The following is an 18,723-nucleotide window of genomic DNA, read 5'->3' on the forward strand; positions in this document are numbered from 1 at the left end:
GTTTAATTTGCTCTTATTTTCTAGTTTCTTAAGTGAGACGCTTTTGATCACTGAATTGAAATCTTTCTTGTTTTTAATATATTTTAATTTCTAGTTTAATTCTGGGCTGATCAATAAACATACTTTGTATAGTTTCAATTCTTTTAAACTATCAAGACTTGTTTTACGGCCCAGAATGTAGTTTATGTTGGTGCACTGTTCCATTGTTCACTTGAAATGAATGAGTATCCTGTTGCTATTTGACAGAAGTGCTCTACAAACACCAATTAGGTTGCGTTGGTTGATGGTGCTGGTCAAGTCTTCTCTATCCTTAATGACTTTCAGTTTAGGTATTTTTATCAATTACTTAAAGTAGAATATTAAAATCTCCAACAGGTTGGTCTACTTATCCTTTCTGTGCTATCAGTTTTTGCTTCATATATTTTGAAGCTCTCTCATCAAGTATATACACATTTAGGATTGTTATAACCACATATATTAAGCCTTTTAGCATTACGCCATGTCCCTCTCTATGGTACAGTTTCCTTTATGTTTATGCTATTTAAGGTTTATTGACTTTCCTGTGTGTGCAGGTTTAGAGATTTCATCAAATTTGGAAAAAATTCAGCTATTATTTATTCACATTTTTTTCTGCCCCCCACTCACCCCTTTTTCAGGACTCTCGTTACACAAATGTTAGTGCTCTTAATAGTATCACTAATAATTATCACTAATAATCTGTTCATTTGCTTTCTAGTCTTTTTTTCTGTCCTTCATCTTGAACACTTTCTATTGCTGTTTCTTTAACTCACTGAACTTTTCTTCCTGCATAGTATCTGATCTGTTGCTTGATACTTGCTGCTTTATTTTTCAATTCTGATTACATTTTTCATCCCTACAAGTTCCACTTGAGCCTTTTAAAATATAAATATATATATTTTTTCTCTTCCCATCCTTTCTCTCTCAACAATCCTTTACTGCTTTCAATGTGCAATTTGACACCTACTAAAACTCAATCATGCTATAGACCCCACGGTGGGCCTCAGAGCACTTAGCCAAAGATGGTTCAGTTGAATTTGTTGATAATGAAGGGATAAACAGTGGCAATAAACATGTACCGCCTTAACAGTTAAAAATGTACTGCCGTGTATTATGGAGCACGTTGGCAAAGTGCTTCTATATACACCCCATCATTTGATTCCTACAAGAAGTCTGTGAGGTAGAAAGGCCAAGTCTTATTATTCCCAGAAGACAATGAGTGACTATCTTTAGGTAACACAGCTAATCAATGGGAGACTTAATATATTTCAAGCCCAATGTTCTCTACACTGAACATTAAACTCTATTCAGAAAAATGCCCTAAATATATAGTGCACAGTGCCCTTTGGGAACATAATAACTCTATCTGTAGAATACTAAAAATAAATCTCATGGACATAATTCCATTTATATATAACATATACATATAACATATATATATATATATAACATATATATATAACATAGAAAAATAATTCTCCTAAGATTTTTTTTTTTTCTTTCCCTACATACTTTCCCTACATACTCAGCCTATCTCTGGAGAAAGCCAGTCAGTGGGTCAGGCAGCCTGTTGCATCCCTCTGCTCTGCCACAGGAATGGGTCTTGGCTGAGACAGAACAAGCAGCAGCCATCTGACAGTACAGCTGCAGGATAACTACAACCCTAACAGCATTACAGCACAATGGAGTCCATTCTCCCTACCATAAAAACAGCATTAAATAAATAATAATAAAATCCACAACTTATTAAGCTATCATGCTCTAGGCTAAGAAATATTAAGTAACTTTCTCTGAATTACTCAGTAAACACCTATGCAGTTCTATAATCTATCATCTTTCCATCTGTACTACTGTGGAAAACCAAAGACAAGGCAATATAGTCTGAATTTTTTTTCTCCCAGACGGTTCTACATGGTTACTGAGTCAAAAAGCCAAAGTTCTAATTCCAACTCTGCCATTAATTTCCTGTGAGGCCATTAGGAAGTCATTAACCTTTCTAAGCCTCTACCTATACTACAAATATCAATCTGATTTCGGGGTTGACCATCTGGTGATGTCCATGTGTAGAGTCTTCTCTTGTGTTGTTGAAACAGGGTGTTTGCTATGACCAGTGCGTTCTCTTGGCAAAACTCTATTAGCCTTTGCCCTGCTTCATTCCTTATTCCAAGGGCAAATTTGCCTGTTACTCCAGGTGTTTCTTGACTTCCTACTTTTGCATTCCAGTCCCCTATGATGAAAAGGACATCTTTTTTGGGTGTTAGTTCTAAAAGGTCTTGTAGGTTTTCATAGAACCGTTCAACTTCAGCTTCTTCAGCTTTACTGGTTGGGGCGTAGGCTTGGATTACTGTAATATTGAATGGTTAGCCTTGGAAACAAACAGAGATCATTCTGTCATTTCTGAGACAGCATCCAAGTACTGCATTTCAGACTCTTTTGTTGACCATGATGGCTACTCCATTTCTTCTAAGGGATTCCTGCCCACAGTAGTAGATATAATGGTCATCTGAGTTAAATTCCAGTCCATCTTAGTTCACTGATTCCTTAGAATGTCTACATTCACTCTTGCCATCTCCTGTTTGACCACTTCCAATTTGCCTTGATTCATGGACCTAACATTCCAGGTTCCTATGCAATATTGCTCTTTACAGCATCGGACCTTACTTCTATCACCAGTCACATCCACAACTGGGTATTGGTTTTGCTTTGGCTCCATCCCTTCATTCTTTCTGGAGTTATTTCTCCACTGATCTCCAGTAGCATACCGGGCACCTACTGACCTGGGGAATTCCTCATTCAGTATCCTATCATTTTGCTTTTTCATACTGTTCATGGGGTTCTCAAGGCAAGTATACTGAAGTGGTTTGCCATTCCCTTCTCCAGTGGACCACATTCTGTCAGACCTCTCCTCCATGACCCGCCTGTCTTGGGTGGCCCCACACGGCATGGCTTAGTTTCACTGAGTTAGACAAGGCTGTGGTCCGTGTGATTAGATTGGCTAGTTTTCTGTGATTATGATTTCAGTGTGTCTGCCCTCTGACGCCCTCTCGCAATACCTACCATGGACATCACCAGATGGTCAACACCGAAATCAGACTGATTATATTCTTTGCAGCCAAAAATGAGAAGCTCTATACAGTTAGCAAAAACAAGACCAGGAGCTGACTGTGGCTCAGATCATGAACTCCTTATTGCCAAATTCAGACTGAAATTAAAGAAAGTAGGGAAAACCATTAGACCATACAGGTATGACCTAAATCAAATCCCTCAAGATGATACAGTGGAAGTGACAAATAGATTCAAAGGATTAGGTCTGATTGACAGAGTGCCTGAAGAACTATGGACGGAGATTTGTGACACTATACAGGAGGCAATGATGAAGACCATCCCCGTGAAAAAGAAATGCAAAAAAGCAAAACGGTTGTCTGAGGAGGCCTTACAAATAGCTGTGAAGAAAAGCGAAAGGCAAAAGAGAAAAGGAAAGATATACCCATTTGAATGCAGAGTTCCAAAGAATAGGAAGGAGAGATAAGAAAGCCTTCCTCAGTAATCAATACAAAGAAATAGAGGAAAACAATAGAATGGGAAACACTAGAGATCTCTTCAAGAAAATTAGAGATACCTAGAGAACATTTCATGCAAAGATGGGCACAATAAAGGACAGAAATGGTATGGACCTGACAGAAGAAGAAGATATTAAGAAGGGGTGGTAAGAATACACAGAAGAACTATACAAAAAAGATCTTCATGACCCAGATAACCATGACGGTGTGATCACAAACCTAGAACCAGACATCCTGAAATGCAAGTGGACCTTAGGAAGCATCACTACAAACAAAGGTAGAGGAGGTGACGGAATTCCATCTGAGTTATTTCAAATCCTAAAAGATGATGCTGTAAAAGTGCTGCACTCCATATGCCAGCAAATTTGGAAAACACAGCAGCGGCCACAGGACTGGAAAAGGTCAATTTTCATTCCAATCCCTAAGAAAGGCAATGCCAAAGAATGCTCAAACTACTGCACAATTAATTGCACTCATCTCACACGCTAGCAAATGCTCAAAATTCTCCAAGCCAAGCTTCAACATTACGTGAACTGTGAACTTCCAGATGTTCAAGCTGGATTTAGAAAAGGCAGAGGAACCAGAGATCAAATTGCCAACATCTGCTGGATCATCGAAAAAGCGACAGAGTTCCAGAAAAACATCTTCTTCTGCTTTATTGACTATGCCAAGGCCTTTGATTGTGTGGATCACAATAAACTGTGGAAAACTCTTAAAGTGATGGGAATACCAGACCACCTGACCTGCCGCCTGAGAAATCTGTATGCAGGTCAAGAAGCAACAGTTAGAACTGGACACGGAAGAACAGACTGGTTCCAAATCGGGAAAGGAGTACATCAAGGCTGTATACTGTCACCCTGCTTATTTAACTTATACGCAGAGTACATCATGAGAAATGCTGGACTGGATGAAGCACAAGCTAGAATCAAGATTGCTGGGAGAAATATCAGTAACCTCAGCTATGCAGATGATACCACACTTACAGCAGAAAACAAAGAAGAACTAAAGTATCTCTTGATGAAAGTGAAAGAGGAGAGTGAAAAAACTGGCTTGAAGCTCAACATTCAGTAAACTAAGATCATGGCATCTGATCCCATCAATTTATAGCAAATAGATGGGGAAACAATGGAAACAGTGACAAAATATTTTTGGATGCTCCAAAATCACTGCAGATGGTGACTGCAGCCGTGAAATTAAAAGACACTTGATTTTTGGAAGAAAAGTTATGACCAACATAGACTGCACTTTAAAAAGCAGAGACATTACTTTGCTAACAAAGGTCTGTCCAGTCAAAACTTCTGAATGGTGGTACTGGAGAAGACCCTTGAGAGTTCCTTGGACTGCAAGGAGATCCCACCAGTCCATCCTAAAGGAAATTAATCCTGAATATTCATTGGAAGGACTGATGCGAAGCTGAAACTCCAATCCTTTGTCCACCTGATGAGAAGAACTAACTCATCTGAAAAGACCCTGATGCTGGGAAAGACTGAAGGCCAAAGTAGAAGGGGATGACAGAGGAGGATATGGTTGGATGGCATCACCGACTCAATGCACATGAGTTTAGGTAAGCTCTGGGAGCTGGTGATGGACAGGTAAGCCTCGCATGCTGCAGTCGATGGGGTCGCAAAGAGTCGGACATGACTGAGTGACTGAACTGAACTGAATGAAGATAATGGCAACATCCTTCAAAAGGTCCCAAGCATGCACTGATGCACTCAGTGTGCCCAACCCTGCAGCAGGCCACTGCCAACCCACGCCTCCACCGGAGACTCCTGATCACTCACAGGCAAGTCTGGGTCAGTCTCTTGTGGGGTCCCTGATCCTTTCTCCTGGGTCCCGGTGCGCACACGGTTTTTTTTTGGTGCCCTCCAAGAGTCTGATTTCACAGTCTTGTGGCACTGGAGCAGTGGCTGCACAGCACTGGAGTGACTTTGATGAGATACCGCATGTCCAAGGGCAAAGGAAAGCCCCAACAAGACGGTAGGAGGGATGAACTGTCTTTAGAATCAAACCCCATACCTGCCAGAGACACTCAGAGGACTCAAACAAACCTTGTACACACCAGGACCCAGACACCCCACAGAGAGTGAGACAGAACTCTGTTTGAGTGTCCCCTGGGAGGTATGGGTTAGCAGTGGACGGCTACAGGGGCAAGGGGTTCTCGGTGCATCAGACCTGGGCATGACATACGCCCTCTTGGAGGAGGTCGCCATTAACCCCATCATAGAGAAAGATCTAGTCATTCGTAAATAAAAAATAACTGATCCAATCCTCTCATATTATGTTTGAGAATACCAAGGCTCAGAAAAGCAGAAGGGCCCTGTCTCTATGTGGGAAAGAACACTTCAGGGTTTGAGAATCAGTCTATGATGGTTCACAGAGTGACCCAGAAAAGATTAACAACCCTGGACAAGCTAAAGCAACAGCCTAATAATTGTTCATTATTTACTAGCAATGCTTAGTAAGAGTTACCTCCCGGTAGATAATCTGTGCAGGAACTTTTCCTGTAAAACTCATCTAAGCCATGTAATTTAACCAGTGATAGAATGAAGACATTATACAGTGTACCAGTGCCTACAGTGCTGGCCTTGTGAGAGCTACAGCAAAGGGTCTGTTCTCCCATCCCTACGTGAGAACACCTAACAGGGTGTGCTGTCAGAAAGCCAGGCTCCAGTTCCCAACACTCTGAATCACTGGCTTTGTGCTGCACACATTCCCTTTGGAGGCAGCGACTAACAAGTTTAAACACAGCCTTTTCTATCTGACACTTCAGAAAGTCATTAGTTAACTGGTGCTTGCTCCATCTTTATCAATGTTAACTAGATATCTTCCGTTAATAGTAAGCTGGCTTTACCACAGTTTTTGTTTTTTTCTAAGGAATATGTTTTAAAGTTAGAAGATATGTGTTTAGAAAAACTAAAGGCTGAATATATTGGTTCCTTGGTTTCTAGTAAGCCCAGGACTTTGAGAACTTAAACTTTTTGAAAAATTACAGCCCACCCCCCCCACCCCACACACACACACGGTTTCTCAGAACACTTTGCCAAGGACTAGTATTAAGTGCTCACTGGGATGAGTTGTACAACTGGATCTTGCCTTTCACTTTTATGGAAATTTAGTTATTTTCTTCACTGCTGCTTCTGCTGCTGCTTCACTTCAGTCGTGCGTGACCCCATAGACAGCAGCCCACCAGTCTCTGCCATCCCTGGGATTCTCCAGGCAAGAACACTGGAGTGGGTTGCCATTTCATTCTCCAATGCATGAAAGTGAAAAGTGAAAGTGAAGTCGCTCAGTCATGTCCAACTCTTCGTGACCCCTAGCTTTCAATTTTTCCTTAAAAGTTGTGCCAGCCCCAACAACTGCTCTGTGTAACTCCTGCCTCCCTGGGGTGCTGACGTTTCAGAGCCCTCTTATTGGACTCTTGCTCCAACAGAGGGAAGTCTTCCCTTCTCTCCCTACTAAAGTTAACAGTGGGATTTTCAGAAAAATAATTTGGATCTGATTTTGCTTCAATTTGAATCCTGGGTCAGGAGTCTGAAACTCTGAAACAGTGAAAACAAGTTAATTTTCCCCACTTCCCCCAATGATTTTAAAGTTCAGAATTCATCACTGGATAGCCATTATTTACATAAAAAACTTTATCTTCTTTTATGTTCCTTTTATAAAATGCAGTTTAAATAAATTCACACAGTTCTACAATCAGAAAAAAAGTAATGAGGTCTCCCTCGCATTTTGTTCTACGCTTTCCTATTTTCTCTCTCACAGGCAAACTGGTGATTACTTTATTAGCTTCATGTATATTCTTCCATAGTTTCTTTACTAAAATAATAAGTAAATTAAATGAATGTGTACATATTTTTATTTTTCCTTTGTATTTTATTCTAAAGCTAGTATACCAGATGTACGATTTTACACTGTGCTTCTTCACTTAATAATTTATTTTGGCAATCTTTTCATTCAACAGAGAGCTTCCAAACAAAATAGCTCTAGGTCAGGAAAGCCATAAGTCCAATAGATGAGAGCAGTTTATCAGCATAGCTCATTAGGAGTCTGGGAGCAACTGGGCTCGTGCCAGCCGTCAGGAACAGCAGCTCAGTCTTTACACCGGCGTGCCTTCTGCTCCTCAGACACTCTGTCTCAGCCCCAAAAAGGCCCTGCCTACAGAACCCATCAACTCAGTGGATCCAACCTACTCAGTTACCACATGATAGAGCAGGCCTAGAAATCAGACAGGACCTGCCCAGAGCCAGAGAGTGCTCATAAACAGCCCTGGAGGCTGCTGGTCTTTCGCATTCTGGCCCCAAGTTCTCTCAGCTGGACCACTTATGTCACAGACTTTTAGGGATGTGTTGTTATCGACATAGTAAATTTCAAATTCCTGTGCCTAGCACTGGTTCCAACTTAGAAGGAAGTGGGGTGTGGTGTGGCAGGAAGAGGGAGACGCTAGCTGTAGAGTCAGGAAATCTGGAGTCTAGTCCAGAGCCATCGTTGGGCCCCGGTCCCCTCATCTGTGAGACAGGGGCTGGAACCACATGCTCTCTAAAGGCTCTCTGCTAAAGGCTCCAAAGTCCTTGACTTACACCTTCTAACCACACTGAAGATTCTGATCCTTGGGGCCGTGCCTGTGCTCAGGTTGTCAATTCCACCTGGAATGTACCTTTTGTTTCTCTGCCTCTACATCTTTCAAGGCCCACTCTGACTTCTCCTGATATTTACCTCTTCAGAAAATGTCCCTGTGAACAAGCTCCTACCTCAGCCCTTAGAATACTTGGCCTAGACGACCCCTTCTAAAGAGCCACACCAACTGGTCTGAGTCCATACGTTCAGTGTCTGCTCAAACGAAGCTTATAAAGATGCTTTCCCTAATCATCTTATCAAAACCGTACTTCCCTAATCACTCTCTTCCTTGTTTTATCTCTCTTCATAGCTCTTACTATATAATTTATGTTTAGTCTATCTTACACCATTGGAATGTAAGCTCCTTTGAAGCAAAGGCATGTGTTTTTAACTTAGAACAGCACCTGACATATAAGAAGCACTCAATAGATATTTGCGGAATGAAATAATTATTTGTAAAAAGATAACAACAAAGCCAAGCTGCAGAGACTCCACTTCTAATATTAATCTGAGATATTTCTTCCATTCAATAGCTCGTTCTGTATGCATAGTCCCGAAGAGGGGAAAAAGTAAGTCAGGGAGTCAGCAAATGGCTTTGGGAGATAGATGTGGTCAGGCAAACAGCAAGAGATCTCCTTGGAGTCAGAAAGACTGGTTTTAGGGAACTCCCTGGTGGTCCAGTGGTTAGGACTCTGTGCTTCCACTTCAGGGGACCCAGGTTTGATCCCTGGTCAGGAAACTAAAATCCCTTTGCATGGTGTGGTCAAATAAACAAACAAAAAAAAAGGCAGAGTGGTTCTAGTACTAAACTCTGTCATCAGGTAACCTCAAGCGTGTCTTTAACCTCTGTAAACCAGATTAACAACCTACCACACAGGTACACAATGAAGATTAGGGAAAAATGATGAACATGGAAGCATCTTATCAGGTACAAAGCACCATATCCTATAGGTGAAGCATCAGTTGAACACCAGAAGTAGACTGAAATTGTTACTATGGAACAGTTCTATTTAAAGCTAAACTGTCACACCAAAAAGTGTCCACTCTTTTTAAAAAAGATACATGCACATACATGAATGTTTGCCCACTTACACATGTTTTGAAGGGGAAACCCAACCTAAAAGACACACTGAACATGAACACGACTTAAGAGAAAACACTTACTTGAAATCCTGCCACATATTCTACTCTGTAATGCGAACCCTTCTGCCAGAACTTCAAAGAAGCGGTCCACTGACTATGAAACTGAATGTTTCAGTGGAAGAAATCAACTGCAAACTCTGGGAGGATACCATGAGCCTCTAGGATGTGTTAGGGCATCTATGGCTTCCCCCCAGGGCTTCTGTGCTGGTTGGTCAATAAAAGCAAACCATTCAACCACTTCTGTAAGTTGCACCTCTAACGATGCCACTCAAAGAACAGGTTAGTGTTACTTGTTGCAGCTGGTGGATCAGAAAACCAAGCCCTATCTTCTCTAACAAGCCAAGCTTGATACTTCACCCACACCAGCTTCCTCCTACAATACTTACAGTACTGACTGACTGGCACACACTTTGGTGCTGGATCTTACACCACCTCTGTAGCATGTCAAATGTCTTTCTTGAGTGGCAAAGACTGTGTTGTATTTCTCACATATTCCCAAGAGAACTTAGCACAGGGCTTTCTCAGCACAAGGAATATGCTCAGAAATACTGAACTGACTGAATCCGAACTGAATTTGAAATTGTAGTAATAAGCATACAAAAATTTAGAAACAGAATCAAACTCAGAATTCTTGGAGTTCCTAAGTGCCGAATTTAATTCAAAACCTACCAAACAGTACTGATTATTCATATCATTTGTATTTTCAGTCTGTTTGTAGGCAAAGTTCCATTAGACAGGCATTCCCTCTCCAGCAAGGAGGTGGAACTGGTCCACTTACATTCCAACCCACAATGCCCCCAACAGTTCTCCCATGGAACCCATAACACTGATGACTCTGATGCTGACAGGTCTGCTCCCCGAGACAAATAAATGATCCTCAGAGGCAAGAATACCACCTAATTCATCTTTCTTTCATATCACCTAAGCCCAGAGACACGTAACAGCACTTAGTAACTACCCAAGAATGTTAGAGGGAGAGAATGTTAAGAAAAAGAGCATGAGATTTTAAGCCTGCCAGCCAGCAGGTCCATCTGTACTCCAATAAATATTTTATAAGAATCACATGAATTGATAATAAGAATGAGGATGAACAAACACGTGAAACCCAAAAACACTGATGGGGTTGATCACAAAGCAACTGAGTTCAGTCTCCCTAAATGGTTTATCATCCCAACTTGAGAAAGCATTTAGAGAAATTCTGTCATTCTTTAAAAACATTATTCTTTCAAAAAAACCTTTCGTGACCTTTGCTTGGCATTTTTATCAAGAAAAACAAAAAGATTACTCAAATTCCACTCCTCTGCCTTAAAAAAGAGTAAAATCTAAATTTCATCCCAATATAGATGGCAAAGTCATTTTTTCCACTATAAGTAAACACTTATATTGAAGCATTTAAAACTGAAAGTATGTTAGTGAACTTCAAAACATGCACGGATTTCGCTACAACCTGGTAGGTAACTTCTAGTTAAATGATCATCACTGTGGAATGAAGAAATACCTCCTTCAGTCAATTTTTTCAAGTAGCTACAAGCTACTAGTCAAAGTTTCAAATGAATGAAAATTACATTTTTTGCCAAGTCTGTAGAATACCTAACCACATTAATTCTTCCAACTTTCTCATGTATAAATTGGCCTGAAGATTTGGAACACCTGTGCTGCCATGAGGTATCGGGTTATTTTACATTCCATTCTTGTCCCAAGGCTAAAGGGTGGAGGGTGCTTCTGCTCCGGTTGGGGAGAGGTAGGCAGAGCACTGAAGAGCATGGTCCCTGCAATCAGGCTTGGGTTTTAAGTCCTGACTCTACAACCCCGCTGACAGTATGATGCTGGGCAAGTTATTTAGTCTCTCTGAACCTCTGTTTCCACATTGATAAAATAGGGTTCATTCAGGGACTTCCCTGGTGATACAGTGGCTAAGACTCTGAGCTCCCCAAGGCAAGGGACCTGGGCTTGATTTCTGGTCTGGGAACTAGATCCCTCATGAAGCAACTAAAGATCCTACATGCCACAACTAATACTGAATAGCCCACGTGCCACAACTAAGACCCAATGCAGCCAAATAAATAAAATAAAATGTTAATTTTTTTTAAAAAAATAGGGTTAATTCAAACTTCCTATAGCTGTTATGAGGTCCATAAAGTGAAAGTCACTCAGTCTTGTCCAACTCTTTGCGACCCCATGGACTATACAGTGCCTGGAATTCTCCAGGCCAGAATACTGGAGTGGGTTAACCTTTCCCTTCTCCAGGGGATCTTCCCAAACCAGGGATCAAATCCAGGTCTCCTGCATTGCAGGTGGATTCTTTACCAGCTGAGCGATCAGGGAATCCTTGGGGACCATATTACATTATATATACATAAAGTGAATAGCACATAACAGGAACTCAATAAACAGTTTCTCTTCCCACTTTTTTCAGAGCCACAAAAAAACTTATTCAACACCCTATTCATTAAAACATTTACATATGTTCTATGCCAGTTTTATGAGAAAGAGCTCTTAATTTAAAAAAAAAAATAGCTTTATAAGCAGTCACTCTTTTCCTACCGCTGATTTTTTTTAACAGCCTATTTCCAAAAACCTTTGCTTTACTTTTGTTCTGACTGATTTGTGGAATTTGTCACTGTCATTAGAATAAATAATCAACACATTTATTCTGAAGAAACTACTAGCCAGGGGACTCATTAGAAGGAATTTTGGTACAGAAATCCTTGGCAGAATTCTAGATTTCCATTAAGTTCTCAAAATTTTGTGAATTCTAACAAAATGTTACCAATTCTTATCCTATGAATATGCATTTGTTTCAAAGAAAAATTCTTGTCTGGATTTAGTTTGTTAGGTTATTCTGGATTTAGCTAGACATTTGCAGAAAATGAGTTAACTACTACATTAGTTGCTATTTATGTGGTAAAGTCACCACTGGGCTAAATATCTCCTGAGGGGAAAAAACAGTCTGGGATTTAAGCCAGCATAACGACTGTCACCAAAACTGAGAGCGTCTGGGGATGCCAAGCATTTTGTTTAAGTCTGATGAATTCTACTACTTCTGGATTTTTTCTTTTTCAAGGATAGTCTGCTACTATTTAGTCCTACTCTGGAGTTCAGCAGAAATGTAAAAGTTCCCTTCCTCTAACCTCCTGGCACGTAAGAGCAGGACGAAGACGGCACGCACTATTTTTATGTTGACAGCCAGAGCTATTTTAAGCTATTTTAGTACTATCCAAAAAGGTTAGCATGACATTAGCAAGCCAGAAAGTAAATTCTTGGTTTTTGGTCACTTAATAAGAACATTACGTTTTAACAACCCAACTGTCTATCTTTTGGTCATACAAATAAAAATAAAATTCCAAAACATAAGGCATGATTGAAGCCATAATTAGAAAGTCTTACCTTTTGGGCATCTCCCGTAAAATATGCAATGGCCAGGGTGGGCAGAATCATGAACAGTGCATTGTAATAGAGCAGACCATATTTTCCCAGCTCCTAGGAGAGTAAAAAATTAGGTGGTTCATTTGGTTCCAACAGATAGATGGAGACAACCCTGAACAGAGCACCACCCCCATTATACACACACCGCCCCCCCACAATATACATAGCACATTAAGTCAGAAGTTTTGCAAACACTAAGAAATAACCTAAGCTTTCAAAAAAAAAAAGCAAACTTAGAAGATTTTTAGTTTATCTGACATAAGTTCTTTGAGTACTTAAAATCAGAGAAATAAAAATAATAGCAAATGGCAAGGAAAAAAGAAGTTAATTTGAACAAAAAACATACATCTCTGTAGAGACATGTCCTTGGAGCCCTTCCCTTTCCAGAACTGAATTAAAAGTCCCCAGGTTAGTCCCAGGCTGTTCCAGAAACATAACTGAGATTTAAGAGAGAAGGAAGGCCAGATCCACACACACAAGACTCATACCTAGAACAACACAGACAGACACAACTTCCCAGTATTTCTGAAGTTATTTCTGAAAATGTACATGGGAAGTACAATGAAGATTAAGGTTACTCAACAAAAAAAAAAAGAGAAAAAGATTACCATTACCCTACAACTCCCAAAATATGGTATGACTAGTTGTGCCCTCAGCTACTTGGGAGCAAAAAAGGACTGCACACATCTTCAAACAAGGGAACCTATGAGAACTCTTCTGGGTCTACCTGCGATTCACACAGTTCTGGGACATTTAGCAGGAAGCCGTCACCTGAAAAAGCAGTCCTAGAGTTTAGGGGATAAAGGAGTAGTGAGGATAGGGCCATAATATCTGCCTAACTTCTGTGATTGAAAGATCACCAACTTATCTGAAAAGTCAAACTACCTTCTCAAAAGCAGGTTTTTTTTCTTCAGTGATTTTTAAAAAAAATTTATACTGGCATATAGTTGATTAACAATGTTGTGTCAGTTTCAGGTGTATAGCAAAGTCATTAAATTATACATATACATGTTATAACTATTCTTTTTCAAATTCTTTTCCCACTTAGGTTATTACAGAATATTGAGCAGAGTTCCCTGTCTTTATCAAAAGCAGCTTTGAAAAACAGGAAACAAAGATGAAACAACAGAAAATTAGTTGATTAGACTATGATACACCCATACAATGAAATATTATGCAGCCACTAAAAATGTTTAGTAACACTGACTGGTGAGGAAGGTGCTCATGAAACAGTACTAAATGAAAACTACAAATTAGAAAACATTATGTATCATCACTCTTTTAAGTTTTTCTCATAGGTAAGTGTGTACATGCATATATAAACACATACACATCCCTACAAAAGGGTATCTACCAGAACAATGCTTCTCACTCAATGGTGGAATTAAAAGAGATCTACATTTTCTTCCTCTTGTTTATCTGTATTTTCTACCACTTCTATTATAAATACATGTTATTTGTATGAATCCTTTAAAGTTAAAAATGTTTTCAATTCAGTAGCTTCATTCAGATCTGAAATATAGCACTAAGTCCTTAGGCCATGGGATTCATGCTCAAAGGACCATGATTACAAGTAGTTCTGAAATTATAGGTAATAAAACTCCAGATTTATTAAAAGCATCTCAGACAGCAAGACAGCAAGAAAAAAGCCATAGTAGGACAAAGCAACCTGTAACATCAGGTGCCCCCTCAGCAAGAGATGTGTTCTCCAGGAAGTAGAGGATGCCTACACACACACCCCATCCAGACAACTGACAAAGGCCAAGCTGTTGTTTTTTCTTTTTACTTGCTGTTTTGAATATCTTTCCTCCTGTCCTCTTAAACAGAGGACATCGACTAAAATTTAATTTAGGGCATCGTCATAAACATGATTATACTGTGTTTTTACATGATGTTGCCACGTTTGAGTAGTTCACTTGACTGTCACAGTTTTCCTGTTTCTCCTGTTAGCAGCCAAACTTTTATATTGCTGGTAAGCCTCTTCCTCTAGATAGGATTGTTGCTCCTAATATGCTTAGAAGTTCTAATATAAGTAAGTCATAAGTCATTTCTGAATGAGGAACTAAAGGACACCCCTGGGAATAAAATAAAATACAGAAACCATCTTTGCATTTTTCTACATTCTAGGATGTAGTCCAGTAGTCATGTATGGATGTGAGAGTTGGACCGAAGGATTGAAGTACCGAAGGATTGATGCTTTTGTACTGTGGTGTTGGAGAAGACTCTTGAGAGTCCCTTGGACTGCAAGGAGGTCCAACCAGTCCATCCTAAAGGAGACCAGCCCTGGGTATTCATTGGAAGGACTGATGCTGAAGCTGAAACACCAATACTTTGGCCACTGGATGCAAAGACCTGACTCATCTGAAAAGACCCTGATGCTGGGAAAGACTGAAGGCAGGAGGAGAAGGGGACGACAGAGGATGAGATGGTTGGATGGCATCACCGACTCAATGGACATGAGTTTGAGTAAACTCTGGGAGTTGGTGATGGATAGGGAGGCCTGGTGTGCTGCAGTCTATGGGTTGCAAAGAGTCAGGACATGACTGAGCAACTGAACTGAACTGAGGATGTACTCTAGATTGTGCTAACACAGTAGTCACTGGCCAAATGCAGCGATTTCAATGTAATTATAATTACATTAAACTACAGCTGCAGCTCCTCAATTAGGCCATCACCTATCAAGTGCTCAACAGCTATGTGCAGCTAGGTGCTACCATTAGGATAGGAAGAAATAACAGATTTCCATCATTACAGAATTGTACTGGACAGAACTGTTTTAGAGAGCTCAGGCTGGTGGACTAATAAAATGTTATTATTCCTAACTATTTCCAAAGCACCAAAAACACAGAGCAAAACTAAATCTCCAACTGCTCCCTTTTCTCTAGCTATAGTACAAAGATAAAAATTTTTAATAGTAGCTTCCATTAAAATGCAATCATCATATAGCCTTCAAGGCAAACAAATGGAGAAAAAGACATAATAGGTATAGTCAAAGAAAAGTTGTTGGAAATAGATCTATACTGTCCCTATCTTCTAGGTTAATTTAGAAATGATTTAAAGTAGATGGGAGGACGTGCATAGGTTACACGTAAATACTATTCCATTTTATAGAAGGTACTTGAGCATCCACGGATTTTTATAATCTCAGGGGTTCCTGGTATCAGTCCCCCAAAGATACTGAGGGACAACTGTCTGTAGGACAAATATGCAAAGTCCATTCTTGTTCTGCAGCTCCTTCTAAATCACTTCTGAAATCTGCTCAAGGGCTTTCAGATACTTCTTTCTTGTCCAAGTCCCTCACCAAGTCCTCCAGGACATAGCCATGAACATTCATGACACTCTTCTTTAATGAACACTTCTTATATCACTATCCCACTCAAAGTCAATATTCACCTAGTCCCTTCCAAAAAAGCCAACAGTAAAATCTGCTAATTAGAAAATAAAGTTTCTCACATGAGCACCAAGGTCCAGGCATTTTACCCTCAGAGACTCCCTAGTCTTTCTCACCTTTCCTAAGTATCTTCGTTTATTCTCCACTTTTTCCCTGAAGGACTGACATGACCATTCCCAGTATCAGTAAACATCTCTTAAAGAAGCAATGATTGCTACCTACTTTTGAATCTAATTTTTGTTTTACGTAGGCACCATTTGCTGCTGTCAGGACATCATTTATCAGAATAAAAACATATCCTTCCAGATCAAATGCCAAGTCAGAGCTGCAAAATATAAACAACACTTTAATAACAACTAACATTTAAAGAACATGCATTAAATTTTAAATAGGTCTGAACTACAAGAACATATGCTTATCTGCGTAAGTGAATATTACACATTTTATCAGCTACTAGTATTTCCTGATTCCAGGTTACAGTTTGCAATTTCATAATCAGTAAGGGAGTCTGCAGAAATGAGAAGCACTAATGCTTAAACACACTCATTAGCAATAATCAATCTTATCAGTTTATAGCACACTATTCAGAATTCAAAGTCAGGCAAGACAGAACCAACCAAATTCACCATTACAGTACATGTGAAGCAAGCAGAAGGCATCAGAGCTCAGTTTCACAGATAAGGAAACCAAAAGGAGAATGAAGTTGTTAACATGTCATTTTTCAAAGGTTCACACAAAAGATAGGGTTATCTTGCATAGATGGCTGGGCCACTCGGTGGAATTTCTGAAGTGTGGATTGCGGTTAGTTCTGAGATCATGTTACAATAGTGTCGAAGCACACAGTGTAGACGCAAATGCTTAAAATAATTGCCCAGTGAGCCTACTACATATAACAAGCGAGACTAGGGAAACTGAAGTTTCTTAATATTGTGCCGAGCAAGATGCAGAAGAACTTAGTAAACTGAAGAGAATAAATGAAAATCTAAGAAGAGTATGCCATCAGCATATCTTAGCACCCTAGGTAAAACAGGGGCCTCACATTCTGTGATTCTGCAAAGGTGCTTTAGAGTTTCAGCTACTCCATGGGACAGACTTCTGAGGAGCTCTATGCCACTGCAATGTCAGAAAGAACTACCTAATGACCCCTCCCTCTTCCAAGCAGCCTGACAACCCTGTAACTCTTCCTCCAAATTTCTTTCCCAAGTAAAAGGTTCTAATTAGATAAGGCTGGACCAGATAGCAATCTGCCTCAGAAACTTTTTGCAGGCTAGAGTTAGCTTGGAGGAACTTCTGTGGTTGGTTCGATTTTGGATCCCACCAGCTTCAATGGGATCCAAGATTAGCGGGGCACCTTTAAAAAGAATGGCAGGCGATTCACACAGAATTTTTCTCCAAGAAGTAGAGATTACCTAGTGGGAAAAGCAGTCAGCTATATAACAAAATTCTAGTAACTAATTACTCTATTTTTTTTTTTTAGAATGAAATTTTACTTAGAGAGTTAGGGTGGAACAGAATTGACTTATATTCCCCCCCACAAACAACTGTATTACAGGGATACGATAAAGATCAATGAGCCAATTCAAGAAGCACACTGGAACTCCCGGATGGAAAACATATGTCAGGTAGAATCTACAGCATTAGCAAGCCCATACATGCATGCTCTGGGCTGAGTAAAATGTTGTAGAAGACTTCTACTCATCATTTCCATTTTCTGAGTCTTTGTATATGTGCTGCCAAAGTGAGCACTAATTTTCTGAGTCTCTGGATATACATGTTCTTCATTTTAAAATTACAAGTTAAGAACAATGGAAAAAAGCTTTAATAATTTAATAGAATATCCAAGTTTTGGTATTTGTGACGCCGTAGGTGAAGCCAAATAAAGCAATTCTATTATTTATTATCCCATAAGGCAAATAATTCACGATCATGTGCCTTCTCTGCAACACCATTTTCTTTAGCAGCATGCAAAGGAAAAGAATGCTAGACGGTTTATAAAAGCACACAAGCTTTGCAGTCAGGCATAGACGCAAGTTCTAGGTCTGCCATTTAATAGCTATGTGACCTCAAGCAAATTATGGAACTTAGATTTTCATTTCCTTAACATAAATAGGAAAATAATACCCATACCGTTCAGTGTAGTTGTGAAAAACACATAAATAGTATGTGTAAAATATCAACATTTTGAATGGCATATGGTATGTGCTCAATAAATAGAAGACAGCATAATAAACTCTAAATCACATGACTTTAAGAATCCCAAGAATCTGATTTTGCTAGCCTTAATCTTCGTATAACCAAAAAGATTTAACTTTTTGAAGTCTCTGAATACTTTTCAAAGACATGGTTCTTAGTCTATAAAAAATCATTGGTAATTAATCATTTATTATCAGTAATTACTGACAAATTCTAATGCACTCTCATAGGTTTTATATGGGCCCACATCTTACCTTGCAGCTACAAAGGCTCCAATAATCATTGCAAATACAGTCATCTTAATACCCCAAGAAAAAGTCTTCCTATAAAACAATTTAAAAATATACATGTGGCTTTAGTTATTTACAAAGACTC

General features: G+C 39.6%; 1 protein-coding gene across 1 annotated transcript in view; it reads right to left on the reverse strand.

Moving 5' to 3' along the window:
- Positions 1-18,723, reverse strand: part of SLC35D1 (solute carrier family 35 member D1) — a 49,421-nt gene that overhangs the window by 25,864 nt on the left and 4,834 nt on the right. The window contains exons 6-8 of the mRNA XM_055402459.2: positions 18,603-18,671; positions 16,378-16,480; positions 12,726-12,818 (exon numbers count right to left, since the gene is read on the reverse strand). Coding sequence (XP_055258434.1) covers positions 12,726-12,818; positions 16,378-16,480; positions 18,603-18,671 — 265 coding nt within the window. The remainder of the gene's footprint in view (positions 1-12,725; positions 12,819-16,377; positions 16,481-18,602; positions 18,672-18,723) is intronic.

The sequence above is a fragment of the Moschus berezovskii genome, chromosome 4 (genome assembly GCF_049115385.1).
Source record: "Moschus berezovskii isolate FMDL1 chromosome 4, NW_MosBer_1.0, whole genome shotgun sequence".
Classification (NCBI taxonomy): Eukaryota; Metazoa; Chordata; class Mammalia; order Artiodactyla; family Moschidae; genus Moschus; species Moschus berezovskii.